Raw genomic sequence first — 15,002 nt, 5'->3', positions numbered from 1 at the left:
CGACTAAACCAACCCAAATCCTCTGCTGTTCCTCGTAGGACTTGGTTTGCAAACTCTTTATCCTCCTCTAAACACTGTCCAACTTGTTAATATTCTTCTTAAAGTGTTGTGCTCAGAACTAGACATAGTATTCCAGGTGATGTCTGAGTCTGCCTGAAATAGGGGTACTATTACTTCTACTAATCTGGATACAACAGTTTCAGTTGGTTCTTTAGCTACAGTATAGTTAGGAGATTTTAAGCAAACAAGAAGTGAGAGCAGTTTGGCATGGGGTGGCCTTCTTTGTAGCTGGATGGGTCTACTGCATTCTACTCCAGATACTGTTCAAAGGCTTCTGATCTATCCCAGGGAAATTAATTTTGAAGCTGGGACTTTTGCTGAGACTTTTACACCAGACATCTCAGCACTGGGACTTAGACCAAAGTCTCAGGACTCAGTACTTTTTCACCAAAAGTCTCAGCACTGGGACTTTGCTGAGAATCGTTGCGGGGATCAGTAATACCAAGAAAGAGGGCTTGTAGTGGTAAAAGAAGAGATTATGAGGTAGAGACAAAATAAAAGCAGTAGAAGGATTTTTGGTAGGGTGGATAAGAAATTAGATTTCCAAATTTTGCTGCTGCTATTTCCTTGTCTCCAATGCTCTAAACCAGGGCAGTGGTGGGGAGGAGGAGCAAATTCATGAATAACAACAACAACAACAACAATAATAATAACAACAACACCCTTCCACCAAAGGGCAGGACATTAAATATATATATAAAATAAATAAATAAATAAATAAAGCACAGACAATAAAAATGCTGAAATAACATGCTAATAATAATAATAATAATAATAATAATAATAAAATAATTTATTTCCCACCTCTCTCTACAGATCGAGGCAGGTTACAAAACACAATAATATACATGATAAAATTACATAACAAAACATAACTTACATAACGTCAACAAAACATAATCCCAGTCCCCATCCAAAGCAAAAGCTATAACAATGAAATCTGAGTTAAAAATGGATTTGGAGAGAGAACATCAGTGGGAAGGAGGAGTAGCTGATGTCAAATAACAAGTGGTGGGGTAGTGGGAGTCAGTCTGGGAAGGCCCACCAAAAGAGATATAGTGTCTAGATCAAGGGAAGTAATAGTGCCACTGTATTCTGCTTTGGTCAGGCCTCACCTGGAATACTGTGTCCAGTTCTGGGCACCACAATTTAAAAAAGATGTGGAGAAACTGGAGCATCTCCAAAGGAGAGCGACTAAAATGGTGGAGGGTCTGGAAGCCATGCCCTATGAGGAACCGCAAATAAACCTTTGTCTGCAGATCTTAAATTTCTAGATGGGACGTATCATGCTAGCTAACCTGGATGGAACTTTTCACCTCCATTCTAGTAGGCATATAAACATTCTGACAGGTGTATAATAATGTAACATAAATTTAAATGCCAATTTAAAATGAATTTAATCCTTTCAATGTAACTGTCGTTGAATTACATTTTATAGTATTAAAGATTAACTCAATGGGTTAGTCCCATTCTACTAATTGTCCAGACTGTCCAGGTTTATATTTTCTAAAAAGCAATGACACTACTAGGCAATAATAGTTTCTGCACATCACAATAAATCTGTCATAATTCAATGGGAGAGGATAAAAGCTGCAGGGGTGATTAGCAATCAAGAGCTCAAGAAGTGTGTGCAAAAGAAAGACAGTGTCCAGCTGAAAGGGTCTAGAAAGCAGGGAAGAGTCTCTGAGCTTGCACAGATAACTTTTCCACAGAATGAGAAACAAGACTTTGCTTCCAACAGATTACCAAAGTTTGCTACCTTCTTTATCTAGGCAGACTGATTGTTCAGTGAGAATGGCTAAGGCAGCACTACATAAACTATAAATTCTATGAGTGGATATTGTCCCTTCAGTTTATTATTCTAAAACCTTCAATATCATCAAAATAATTCTATTCGAGATCTTAAAGTAAAATCTTGTTTCTTTGGCTTCTGAAAATTTCTGAAAGAGCTGATCAGAACAGTTTCTCATTGATTATGTTGTTGTTGTATGACTTCAAGTTGTTATATATTCATTTATAATTATTCTTTTCAAATATATGTAGAGTTCTCTCTTGGTCAGTTGTTTCTAACCAAAGTATTTAAGTGAAATTTCTGTATATCAACTTTTAAGGAGACAGACAGATGTTAAAAAAACAGTCATATTAAAACGTACAGCAGCAAAATGTATGTCTTATATGAATGTCACACCTCTGTAACAACAATTTAGCAAACAATTGGTGGGAAATGTAAAATTGATTTCCCTAAGTTCTTTAATGCCTCAAACAAGACCTTAATGCACAATTATTAATTATGTATTATAATATTATAGTGGTGTCCCATAGTGTAGAGAGCCTACTTGGTGTAGTGGCTTGGGTGTTGGGACTACAACTCTGGAGACCAGGAACCTTATCGCATCAGTGCCTGAAACGTTTCTATTCTGTTCCCAAAACGTTTCAAGAGGTAACGTTATGGGAACTGATATTATCGCATTCGAAAATGTAAAGCGTTCCGAGAACGCAATGGGAACACAATTTACCGCATTTGTCCTTATAGGAAGCGTGATAAGTATGAGAACGTTTCAATATTCGCGCATGCGTATTTATTTCGGAGGACCTTGTAATGATGACGTAATCACTCTACTGTTCCTTTTCACCCGGAACTGAATCGGGTGACCTTTTGTGGGGTGTAAAGATAGCGTCTAAGGAAGTGTTTTTGGAGCTACTGTGCAGTATTATAAAGATTGATGAAGAGCAAAGACGGAGGAGAAGAAGTCACACTGCAAAAACTCTATTTCTCTTGAAGCAACGAAAAGCTGCTTTAAGAAAATTGTTAATTTTAGCTGGCGGTGGAAATGTAAATATTACCGCTTGTCTCGCATGGATGTCCACCTGGCCACCTAAACATTGGGAGTAACTTCATGACAATAAGGGCTGTCATACTCCCATAAAGTGTGGTGGACTCTCCTTAGAGTTCTTCCCACAGAGACTGGATAGCCATGTGTCAGGGTTGCTTTGATTGTGATTTCCTGCATGGCATGGTGTTGGACTGGATGGCCCTTGTGGACTCTTCCTACTCCACGATGCTAGAAAATGCTTCATTATGGATGTGAAGAAAGAATTAAAAAGACACAAAATATAACGTCCCCATACAATTTTGTTGTAACCGGCCTCTGCTGGCTCATGTTTTTTCAACCTTACATTATTATATTCCCTCCTCGACATGCAAAAAACTCCATTTTTAAAATGAAAGCATAGTACTGTATTCTGATCCATGTCATCAGGGAATACCGTGGTCATGACCATCCATTAACACACAATTCATCTTGAGGATTGTTGTGATAAATTTAGTTAATTTCACTTTCCTAACAAAAAGCTCCATGTCAGGATCTTTTTAACTACTAAGATAAGGTTACATATTATGGATGACATGAAAATCTAAGAAAGGTGCAAGATAAGAAGTCAACAATCATCAACACTTTACGTATTTTACGCACCACGTACAACATACCAGTAATACAGCTTTTGATCGTATTGGACCTATTTGCTGCAGTACTAAGTTTTGGCCCATTGTTACTGAAATGATACCTCAACCACATTGTTTTATTTATTATCTCATCCATCATGTATTGTGACAACTAATCATTAATGCAAAAAAACTACTACAATCATCTTTATGACCATACATAAAGATGACATACAGTGTATTATTGTCCATGAGTACCACATGCACAGAAGGATTTCCCAGAAAAAAATTGTTTTCAAACACTGCCTTGATATTTATATACACATATAGACAAACACACACACACAAATATGTAATATATAAATAATATATATATTACACACACACACATATATATATTATATATATAATATATTACAGACACACATATATATCTATATGTAATATAGATATAATATATAAATATACATATATATTGCCAGTTATCTATATATACAAACACTGATATAATTTAATAATCTATATAGATGTCATGTATATATAGGGTTGCCATATCCCGCCCCCCGGCGGGACAATCCTGGTTTGGGCGGTGCCATCCCGGTCCCGGTCCGGTTTGGCGCCCAAACCGGGACGGCCCCGCCCACCGCGGCCACCTCCGCCGCCACGGCGGCTCCAAGGCCTTTCTGAGGCCTGGGAGGGCTCTCCGCGGTTGGAGCTCCAGCCGCGGAGACGCTCCCTCCCGGGCCCCAGCGAGGCCAGGGAGGAGGAGGAGGAGGCGGCCGCTTCCCACCGCGGCGATCACCGCGATGAGGGGCGGCCTCCGCCTCCTTCCTGGCCTGGGAGCCGGCCGAGGCTTGCTCCCAGACCGAGAGGAGGAGGAGGCCGCTTGCCACCGCGGCAATCACCGCGATGAGGGGCGGCCTCCGCCTCCTTCCCGGCCTGGGAGCAGGCCGAGGCTTCCTCCCAGGCCAGGAAGGAGGGGGAGGCCGTTTGCCACCGCGGCGATCGCCGCGATGACAGGCGGCCCTGGCCCTCCTTCCCGGCCTCTATGGAGGCTTGGGCCTCCACAGAGGCCGGAAAAGGGAGTGGGGGCCGCCCGCAATCGCGGGCGCTCTCCTCCCTCCTTCCCGGCCCCTATGGAGGCCCAAGCCTTCACAGAGGCCGGGAAAGGGAGTGGGGGCCGCCCGCGATCGCGGCGATCGCGGGCGCTCTCCTCCCTCCTTCCCGGCCTCTATGGAGGCCCAAGCCTTCACAGAGGCCGGGAAAGGGAGTGGGGGCCAGGAGGAGGCTGCTTCCCACCGCGGTGATCGCCGCGATGAGGAGCAGCCCTTGCATCCTTCCCGGCCTGAGAGGAGGCCGAGGCTTCCTCCCAAGCCAGGAAGGAGGAGGAGGACAAGGTTTTAAAATGTAGGACCTTTAAAAAAAATGGTCCTACATTTTTAAGCCTTGTCCTACATTTGTCCCGGTTCAGAGCTCCTCATTTATGGCAACCCTATGTATATATGTGTGTGTGTGTGTGTGTGTGTGTGTATAAAACATGTTTTCTATTTATTACATATTTCACATATGTTTCTTATATATATATATATATATATGTTGTATATACGTATGTATGTATATGTATATATAGAGAGATAGAGACAGAGCGAGAGAGAGAGAGTTTTCCATATACATATATATAATACCATAATTATACACACATCTATCTACACATAGCCCTCACAAATGGTGGGGCTTGATTTTTTTTCTCTATTTATTTTACTTGATGAGTCCCAGGGAGAGCAAGAAAACCGATGCTCTAGGAATGGGGAGGAATGCAGGGAGGGAAGTCCGTTCAGCCAATCAAAACAAGGCAGATCATGAGAACGGAAGTGAGAACGGATTACATTACCGCTCTCACATTTCTTGGACCGTTTTAAAAACGTTTCCACAAGCTTGGATCACTTTCTCATCCGTTCCCTCCGAGGAACACATATGGAACGCTTTGAGGGGTATGTAGAACGCGATGGGAACCCGATGGGGACATAAACGTGCGGTAAAGTTGAAAGTGTTCTGTTCCAATCGGGTTCCAAAAACGTTCTCGGAACGCGATGCGATAATCTTCCAGGGTTCGATTCCCTGCTTGCCCATGAAACCCATTGGGTGGCCTTGTGCAAGTCATATGCTCTCAGCCTCAGAGGAAGTTAATGGCAAACCTCCTATGAACAAATCTTGCCAAGAAAACCCCATGATAGGTTCAACTTAGGGTCATCATAGGCATACAACAACAGAAGTGTCCCATGGTACATAATCTGTAAACCAATCTCCATGGCAGAATTATGTATACAGTTCCATAAACAGAACTGAACACATCCTAATTCAAAAGAGTCACTGTTTCCTTAACAAAGGCTGAAGCCTTGGGAAACTTGAATTGCCCAACAGTGACTGCCCAAGAAATGGAAATGTAGCGGGAGGCACTTACCACAGGGAAAGCCATAATGGAAAAGCAGCGCAATTGAGAGACACTGACAGATTTTACTCTTCAAAGAAAATGAATGCTCCAGAAACGGATGGAATGTACAGCACCAGCACGATAGACACTACATTATGTTATAAGTACTGGCCAAAAATGGTTTGTCAGCCTCATGTGAATTTCATGTGAAATTCTGCTTTGTCGGCTTCATGTGATGAAGTCCAATATTAGCATTTAACTCTTTGGCAGGTAAAAATTAAAATGTATGTTGTTCTTTCTAATTAGTTTCTTTGTTAAAGCAGTATGTTTTATGCCCTAAAACATGATGCCTCTTTCTTTATACCTATTCTGTACCTAATTTTAACTAGGGATTCTGTTTCAATGTGAAGTTAAAGGCTTTCATGGCCGGCATCCATGGTTTTCTGTGGGTTTTTCGGCCTATGTGGCCATGTTCTAGAAACACGTCAGGAAGAAAATTTTCTAGAACATGGCCACATAGCCCGAAAAACCCACCAAAAAAACAGCAATTCTGTTTCACATTTTTTTATACTAATATAATGTTCTCCAGTTTTTATCTTCAATTTGCAGATAAAGATTCCCTATATATGTTCAATCCATGCCTTAGCTAGCTTGAGTGGTACCAAAATTTGTAAACAGAACTTGTAAGCAACACTCTCAATAATTATTTGGATCACAAAAAGGGCAGCAGGTTGGCCTGCATCCAGCTCTAGCTCCAGCATAAGTAGGCCTTCTTAATCAATGGAATTTACATTGTCTATTAGTCACTCATTTAAAGCATTTGGCCTTGCCTTTAAACCAAAAAGACTTTCAAAGTATCTTATAAAGAAAGAGTTAAACTGACATTTCCTGCCCTCAGGCTTATGATCTAAATAAGACAATATGTAGAAAGTCCATAGTGATGATAGGTTGGGTTATACTTAGTAAAATTCTGGCAACTGTCTCCCTTCTGTCCCTCATTTTGATACCACTGGCATTCCACATTGTATATTTTATATTATTAGTACTTTTATAAGCAATAATTAGTTTCCCCTGAAAGTAGACTTATCTCCTACCACACAATAGTATTTTATGTACTTCTTTTATGCATTTAGTTACTTTATAAAATACTAAAATATGTATTTGTGTATTGCTCTGTACTAATTACATGTCTTAGTATCTGTCATAGTTAGTGTTGCAAACATCAAAATAGTACATAGTCATAATGATAAGATAACACACACACTGATTATTAATAATCTGTATTTTTTTCAATAAAATATTGTTCTCATACTATCTAGATCACTAACTGTATGCAAAATCTCATTTTTGGTGCTCCTGGGAGCTTTGAGGAAACCATTGCTGGAAGGCGAGACTGAGGGGAAAGAAAAGCTTTTAGGCCTGGTGAGGATTAATCCCCCCTGGAGTTGGGTGACCCAGTGGCTTTTCAGGTTCAGAGTCTCCTTGGATTAATACTGGGTGTCCAAGACAAAGTAATGACAGATGGCTTCAGTGTGCAATAACGAACAGCAAATGCCTCAGTTTCAGGAACCAGATCAAGAATCTTTAACATCTGCAGTCTGTAGGGGTGGATCCTGAAGGACTGAAGCTGTCCAATCCACTTAAGCCCTTAATGGCTGAAAGCCTTTTTCTGTGACATGTCTATGTTTTCCTCTAAGATAGATGTATATGCTTGCATATTTATGACTATATATAATAAACAGCTTAAATATTACTATAGGGCCAGCTCATTATCCCATCATAAATCTTGAGATTCCAATACTTATGCCTAAGTGGAATGTTGATGTTAATTCTGTCAGTCTGGTTTTCACCACTATTATGAGTTGGATCCCTAGGTGGCCAAAAGGTAATAATGGAGGACCACTCCACTGTATATTTGTTTTTGTTTTAATCTTCACAATCAAAGGCCCTAATTGCCATACAAGTCCAGAGCTTAGTCAATTGTTCTGCAAAAGTTATACCAGTGCCCAAGCTAATTGGTAGAAAATCTGTCTAGATTTTGGGAGCTCTTGGTCAAGTGTCCCCCCTTTCTATCTCTCATACTTGAATCTTATTCCAGAGGAAAATGTATTCATCAAGTGAGAAAGGTACCCTGACTTTGAGCACTTTTTCTCTGCACTCCCACTTGATGTGAACTCCACCCAGTAAAGCCTTGCTGTGTCTCAGGGAAAGCCGCTCTTATTTACCTTTGTTGGGTTCTTGCTCATGATAATTGGGGTTTGTCATTGTGGTCTCTATAAATCACACAAATCAGTTATTCTATGCAGGTGCAGGATAGCCCATTTGTGTGAATTCACAGATGACCACTCAAAGAACTACAGTAAACAACCTGTCCTTCTTCATCATAGTCTCTGTGAATCACACAAATGGGTTATCCTATGCCTGTGCAGAATAACCCATTTGAGTGAATTCACAAATGACCACTCAAAGAACTACAGTTACAGGTAAGCAACCTGTCCTTCTTGCTCCTCCTCCCTTTGTTTTGATCACAACAAAAGAATCTTCCCCTGCATTTGTGCTGGTAAAAAGCTAATGATGTTAGAAATCCCAAATGGGGTAAGGAAAAGTTGGCTTTGGATCCATGTCCATTTGGGCACCTCATCAATGCCAGCCTGGAATGGCTGTCAGACACCTGCTTTTTGCACCAATAGGCTGGAAAGCTGAATGCATCCTCACCTTCTGTCCCAATTGGCACCGCTCAGCAGAACAACAGATGGGACAGCAGATCCAATTTGATGCTCTCCCTCCCACTGGACCCCTCCTTAAGCGTCTCCTGACTGTCTGCATCCAACCCATGCAGAGGACCAAAGCCACAGCCAGCAGTAAATCCAAAAATCCTACCAGTGTTATCTCAGAGACGACCCTTTATGCTTAGGAAGAAATCCATTCAGAATGAGTCTATTCTTCACCCATTCTGTGGCTTAGCGGGTAATGTGGATTGAAATACACTGAAAAAATCCCTTCTGTCTCTTACATAATAGCTGTACAAATGTGCCATTAAGCTGCTGGTTAATCTTGAAGCTTCTTTCAATAAATATTGGTAACTCAGTGATGTTTTCCATTTCTGTTCCACATTAGTGAAAAAAATCAACAGAGAAAAGTCAGTGTTTTGGCCTCAGGTCTGTTACTGTTACAATGGCCAGCTAGACCATCTTTTACCATAGTATCATCTAAGGATAAATTAACTAGAATCAGAACAGCCGTTAAAATATCCAAATGTCCACAAAAATCTCCAAATCAAATGAAGAGATGCTTTTCTTCCCAGCATGTGCCGAATGGATGTTCTGGCTAACAAGTATGGAAAGACGACAAATTGGGTGCTTGATTTGTTGTTGTTGTGTGCACCTTCAAATCATTTTTGGCTTAACGGTGACCCTAAGACAAACCTCTCACAGGGTCTTTGTGGCAAAATTTGGGCTGAGAGGGTTTGCCTTTGCCTTCCTCTGAGTCTGACAGAGAGTGACTTTCCACATTTCAAAGGCTGATATTACTGCAACATTTGTACACAGTAAATGGAATTTTGTGTTTAACCTTAACAATTTAAAAATCTTATAGCACAAATGTTTCATATTGTGGGGGAAGCTGCAATAATACTACTCAGTTTTGTTCATTTCACCGCTATTAAAATGAACTCAGCAGACAATATCGAATAATATTTTTTATGTTCACTTTTAAAATTTGATTTTAAACTTGAACTATATTTTTATAAGCTTAAAGACTATTTTTGATTTCAAAATGAGGTCTTTTTAAAATGTAAGATTTTGTGAGAATCTTTAACTATGCTAAAATCAATTTATGGGGTGAAGCTTACCAAGTATTAAAACATACAAAGCTGAAAAAATGAGCAACTTTCCCCCACCTCATATATCTGCACCTGAATGTTTAATGTAAAGCCATATAAATCTGCTATCCACTCTCAAATAAAATTGAAAGAAAATTGACAATTCATGTGCAGCAAGTTTAACATGGATCCCTGTTGTTCAGCATTAAAGTCCCCAGTGCAAATAGTAAGTGTCTTATTGTTATATGACTACTCATAAGTACTGGGTTTCTGACTTCATTATACAAAGATTGAAGGAGTTTTTACAAAAGGAAGTAGATGAAATAAAAGGACACTCTCTTCTCTGTAACAACTCAGTAATATTTCTAATAAATTATCATGTTTATATGCAAGATAATATGGAGCCTTCTTGTTGGCAATATTAGCTGTTCAAGTAGCCCAAAGCCAACAAAGAAGGAAGCCAGTGTTTAGAAAATTAACAAACAGATTAATTATGATAAAAATATATGTGACCTAATACCTTTAAATGTGTTATGTTCAAATCACTATGCTCCTGAGTGTTGGACTACAACTCTGGAGATCCAAGTACGAATCCCTGCTCAGCCATGGGTGGCCTTAGACACTCTCTCAGCCTCAGATCAGGCAAATCTCTGAACAAATTCTTGTCAAGAAAACCCTGTGAAAGGTTTGCCTTAGGGTCGCCATAAGTCAGAAACAATGCGAAGGCACAAAACAAATGCAATGCTCCTGCTAACAATTATTTTCTCAAAACTGTTATATATGATTGTATCCTTAATGATGAGATCTTTAAAATTTAAGATTTTTGTAATTCTGCACATGGAAGAGTAACAAGGTTTGGATGCAATAGCTAATGGAATAATAATCACTGAGTGAAAGGTGCTTTGATGCTCTCTCATTGAAACCTCTTGACTCAGGGCTAGCCCATTACAGTACCACTTACAGTGCTGGACCACAACAAGTAAAAGCTTTGCCTGCATCAGCACCACAGAAATAAATCGTTTTGACACCACTTGAACTGCCATAGCTCAATGCTATGGAATTCCAGGAAGCGTAGTTTGTTGCTGCACCAGAGTCAGACAAAGCTAACCAGCTTTCCAAAATGTTCAAGGAAGAAAAGCCTAATTGTACAAGTCATTGGACCACATGGCAAAGTTCAGCTGGATGAGCACATGCAGCATATTCAGATTCAGACTTCAGCAGAGAAATATAAACCATCATTCTCATGGAAGAGACCTTTATGTGGTCTCCAAGGGATGTTTAGCTGGCTCCACTTGGGTCCAAAACACACTGCAGAAATAATCCATTTTGAGATTGCTTTAACTGCCCTGGCTCAGTGCTAGGGAATCCTTGGGATTGTAGTTCATTGTGACACTAGAACTCTCTGACAGAGAAGGCTAAATGTCTCACAAAACTGAAGTTCCTAGAATTCCCTAGGAACTGTAGTTTTGTAAGTTATTTAGCTTTCTCAGCCAGAGAGCTCTGGGGCCACAACAAACTTCAGTGTCCAGAATCCCATAGCACTGAGCCATGGCAGTTCAAGTGGTGTCAAAGTGGATTATTCCTGCAGTGCAGATACAGCCCTAGTTTTCAAAGCTGCCTTCTCTTACCTTGCACAGCTGAAAATAGTCTGAAGTGAGTCTCTCTTGGACCTCCTCTCTTGGGGTCCCGGGGGTCCCTCCGGCAAGCCCAGAGCCACTTCCAGGCCCAGCACTGCTGTTGCCGCTTGTGGATGACGTTAAGCCATCTAAAACTTTGTGAAAAGGAAATTTCTTCATTTTGAAGAAGTGTCTTGGGAAAGCTCTTGCAGGTGAGGAAAACTTTTGGGCTGTGACAGGGTCACATGCAGCACAAATAAAGGACTTCTTAGGTTTCCCAGTGAGGTGGCAAAAGTGTCCTTTGCATTAACTGGAATGAAGTATATGAAGAAGGCTCCATTTCGTGTTTGAAAGAAGAGGAGGCATCTTGGAAGGAGATGCTGCAAAAGGAAACCTTGGGTGGGGAAGAAGGATCCCACAGTCAGGATTCACGTCTCATAAATACGCTCCTTGTCAGAAGTCAAGCAGACAGAGTTGGTGTGCTGTTGTTTCTGAACACGTCTGCCGACAAAAAATATTCATATATCACTGTGATGGAAATCCAGCTACCTCCTGGAAAAGGAGTTTTCTCTTTGAGTCTCCATTTTGCTTCTACTGTTGTTCTTCTTTAAACCCCTATATGCTGACAGAGGGTCTTCTTTCCTTTTTCCCTGTTTGTTCTCAGTCTATTCGCTGTTAATGTTTTTATTCTTTAAAGCTCCACTTTCAGCTCCACTGACTGCTCTGTCCTTACAGATTAACTGAGGAACTTCTTTCCTTTTCCTCCCGCTCAGGTCTATTTACTTTTGGACTTCTTTAACGCTCCAGTTTTTTGCTCCAACAATCTGGTCTGTCCTTATAGATTAACTGAGGACCTTCTTTCTTTTTCCCCCTAGGCCTGTTTGCTGTTACTGTTTTTTATTCTTTAAAGCCCTAAATGCTAACTGTGGGGTTTCTTTCCCCTTTTTCTCCTTAGGTCTCTTAGCTGTGACTGTTGTTCTTCTTTAAATCCCTATATGCTGAGGCTCTTCCTTCCTTTTTCTCCTCAAGTCTATCTGTTGTTACTGTTTTTATTCTTCAAATCTCCACTTTTGGCTCCACCAACTGGTCTGCCCTTTTGCATTAACCGAGGACCTTCTTTCCTTTCCCCCTTTTTCTCCTCAGCACTGTTTGCTGTTACTGCTTTTATTCTTTAAAGCCCTATATACTGACTGTGGGTTTTCTTTCCCTTCCCCCTTTTCTCCTCAGGTCTATTTGCTGTTACTGATTTTATTCTTTAAAGCCCTATACGCTGACTGAGAGTCTTCTTCCCTTTTCCTCCTTAGCTCTCTTTGCTGTTACTGTTCTTCTTCTTTAAATCTCTATATGCTGATTGTGGGTTTTCTCTCCCTTTCTACTCAGGTTTCTGCTCTTATTGTTCTTCTTCTTTAAAGCTCCATTTTGCGGCTCCACTAATCTAATATGCCCTTATCATTAACTGAGGACCTTCTTTCCTTTCCCCCCTTTTTTCCTGCTCAGGTCTCTTTGCTGTTACTGTTTAAATCCCTATACACTGACTTTGTGACTTCTTTCCCTTTCCCTCCTCTTTTGGCTCCACTTTGTCTGTCCTTATACATTAACTGAGGGTCTTCTTTCCTTTCCCCCTTTTTTCTCCTCAGGTCTTTTTGCTGTGCCTGTTGTTCTTCTTCAAATCCCTATATGCTGACTGAGGGTCTTCTTTACTCCCCCCCCCCCTTTTCCTCCTCAGCTCTCTCAGCTGTGGCTGTTCTTCTTCCTGAAAGCCCTGTGTGCTGACTGAGGAGGGTCTTCTTTCCCCTTTCCTCCTCAGCTGCTGCTCTTCTTCCAGGCTCCACTGTGGGCTCCACCGCCCCAGCTGTCCTTAGAGGCCAAGGGTGGCTCTTCTTCCCTTGCCCCCCTTCGGTCTATTCGGACTTTGCAGGGCGGGTATCCAGCTCTCCCTCAGCAGCAGCAGCAGCGGCGGCGTGGTGGCCCCTCTTTTCCCAGCCTGGGATGGTCTCCACAGCCGCTGGGTCTCCCTTCCAGGGAGTGTCCCCAGGGCGGGCTTGGAGGCTGAAGCGAGGCCGGCCTTTATTCCCGGGGAGGCGAAGGGGGCTCCCTCTTCCCTCTCCCTCTCCGGGAATCCCTTGGGAGAGCCGCCTCCTCCTCCTCCTCCTCGAGGGAGGGAGGGAAGCAGGGAGGCCTCTAGAGGCCCGGGCCCCTTCCTCTCCCTCCGCTGCAGCCCTTCCGCCGCTCTCCCAGGTCCTGAAGAACCCGCCCCTGCCGCCGCCTCCTGCTTCCTTCAGGGACTCAATGGAGGCTCCAAGGGGCCCCTCAGGACAAGCCGCAGGAGAGGGAGAGCAGCAGGAGGAGGCCTCACTGCAGCCTGGGACTTCCGGCCGGCGGCTAAAAGGAAGGAAGGAAGGAAGGAAAGGTAGGAAGGAAAGGAAGTAGGCGCTGCGGCGACGGCGGCGCTCTACAAAATGGCCGCAGGAAGAGAAGTGGGGGGCGCGCGCCGCCCAGAGCGCATGCGCAGATACCCCCCCCCCGACTTCACTCCACTCAGGTGTGGCGGTGCTCCAGGCCTAGGACAGGAAGAGTTAAGTGTGACTTTTCACCCCTTCCAGGGCCCTGGATGGAGCCCCTGTCAGAATCACAGAACTGTGGAATCATAGAAGCCTAGAGTTGGAAGAGACCCAAGGGCCATCCACTCCAACCCCATTCTGCCATGCAGGAACTCTCAAGCTGCCATGCAGGGACTCACTATCTGCCATGCAGGAAATCTCAATCAAAGCATCCCCATTGACAGATGGCCATCCAGCCTCTGCTTAAAGACCTCCAAGGAGGGAGATTCCATTACACTCAGAGGAAGAGTGTTCCACTGTCAAACAGCCCTTACTCTCAGGAAGTTCCTCCTAATGTTGAGGTGGAATCTCTTTTCCTGGAGCTTGCATCCATTGCTCCATTGGGTCCTGTTCTCTGGAGCAGCAGAAAACAAGCTTGCTCCCTCCTCAATATGACATCCCTTCAAGTATTTAAACAGGGCTATCATTTCACCTCTTAAGCTTCTCTTCTCCAGGCTAAACATCCCCAGCTCCCTGAGTTGTTCCTCATAGGGCAAGGTTTCCAGGCCCTTCACCATTTTGGTTGCCCAGCGGGAGTCCAAGGCAAAGAGAGAGGAGACCAGGGAGGACAAGGGAGTCAGTCTGGAACCTTAAGACAGTGAAGCAGCACTGCTCCTCAAATTCTGGCCTTCCAGTTTAGGGTTTGGACTTCAGCTCCCAGAAGCCCAGGCCATTGGACAAGATGGCTGAGGCTTCTGGGAACTGAAGTCCCCAAAACCCTGGTGAGCCAGAGTTTGGGGATCACTGCCTGAAGCAAAGGAAGGAAGGAAAGCAGGCTGAACTCAGTGGTCTAACCAGGTGACCTCAAGCCATTTCTGACTTATGGCAACCCTATCATGGGGTTTTCTTGGCAAGGTTACTCAGAGAGGGGTTTGGCATTGCCTTCCCCTGAGGCTGAGAGAGTGTGACTTGCCCAAGGTTACCCAGCAGGTTTCATGGCCAAGGTGGAAATCGAACCATGGTCTCCGGAGGCACAAAAGATTGCAAACAAAACTCCATCAGTGATACTTTTACTGGCCAATCAAAATGCACA

At 42.8% G+C, this 15,002-nt stretch overlaps 1 protein-coding gene across 2 annotated transcripts in view; it reads right to left on the bottom strand.

Moving 5' to 3' along the window:
- Positions 1 to 13,060, bottom strand: part of LOC149323135 (syntaxin-binding protein 5-like) — an 87,668-nt gene extending 74,608 nt beyond the window's left edge. The window contains exon 1 of one of the 2 annotated variants that reach the window (XM_089487736.1): positions 11,382 to 13,060. In XM_089487736.1, coding sequence (XP_089343862.1) covers positions 11,382 to 11,549 — 168 coding nt within the window. In that variant the 5' untranslated portion in view covers positions 11,550 to 13,060. The remainder of the gene's footprint in view (positions 1 to 11,381) is intronic. The other variant, XM_089487744.1, reaches the window with a different exon arrangement.
- Between the last annotated feature and the right edge of the window lie 1,942 nt (positions 13,061 to 15,002).

Source organism: Sceloporus occidentalis, unplaced genomic scaffold (genome assembly GCF_023333645.1).
Source record: "Sceloporus occidentalis isolate IW3139 unplaced genomic scaffold, rSceOcc1.0.p SCAF_1, whole genome shotgun sequence".
Taxonomy (NCBI): domain Eukaryota; kingdom Metazoa; phylum Chordata; class Lepidosauria; order Squamata; family Phrynosomatidae; genus Sceloporus; species Sceloporus occidentalis.
This window is presented reverse-complemented; position numbering and strand designations above follow the sequence as displayed.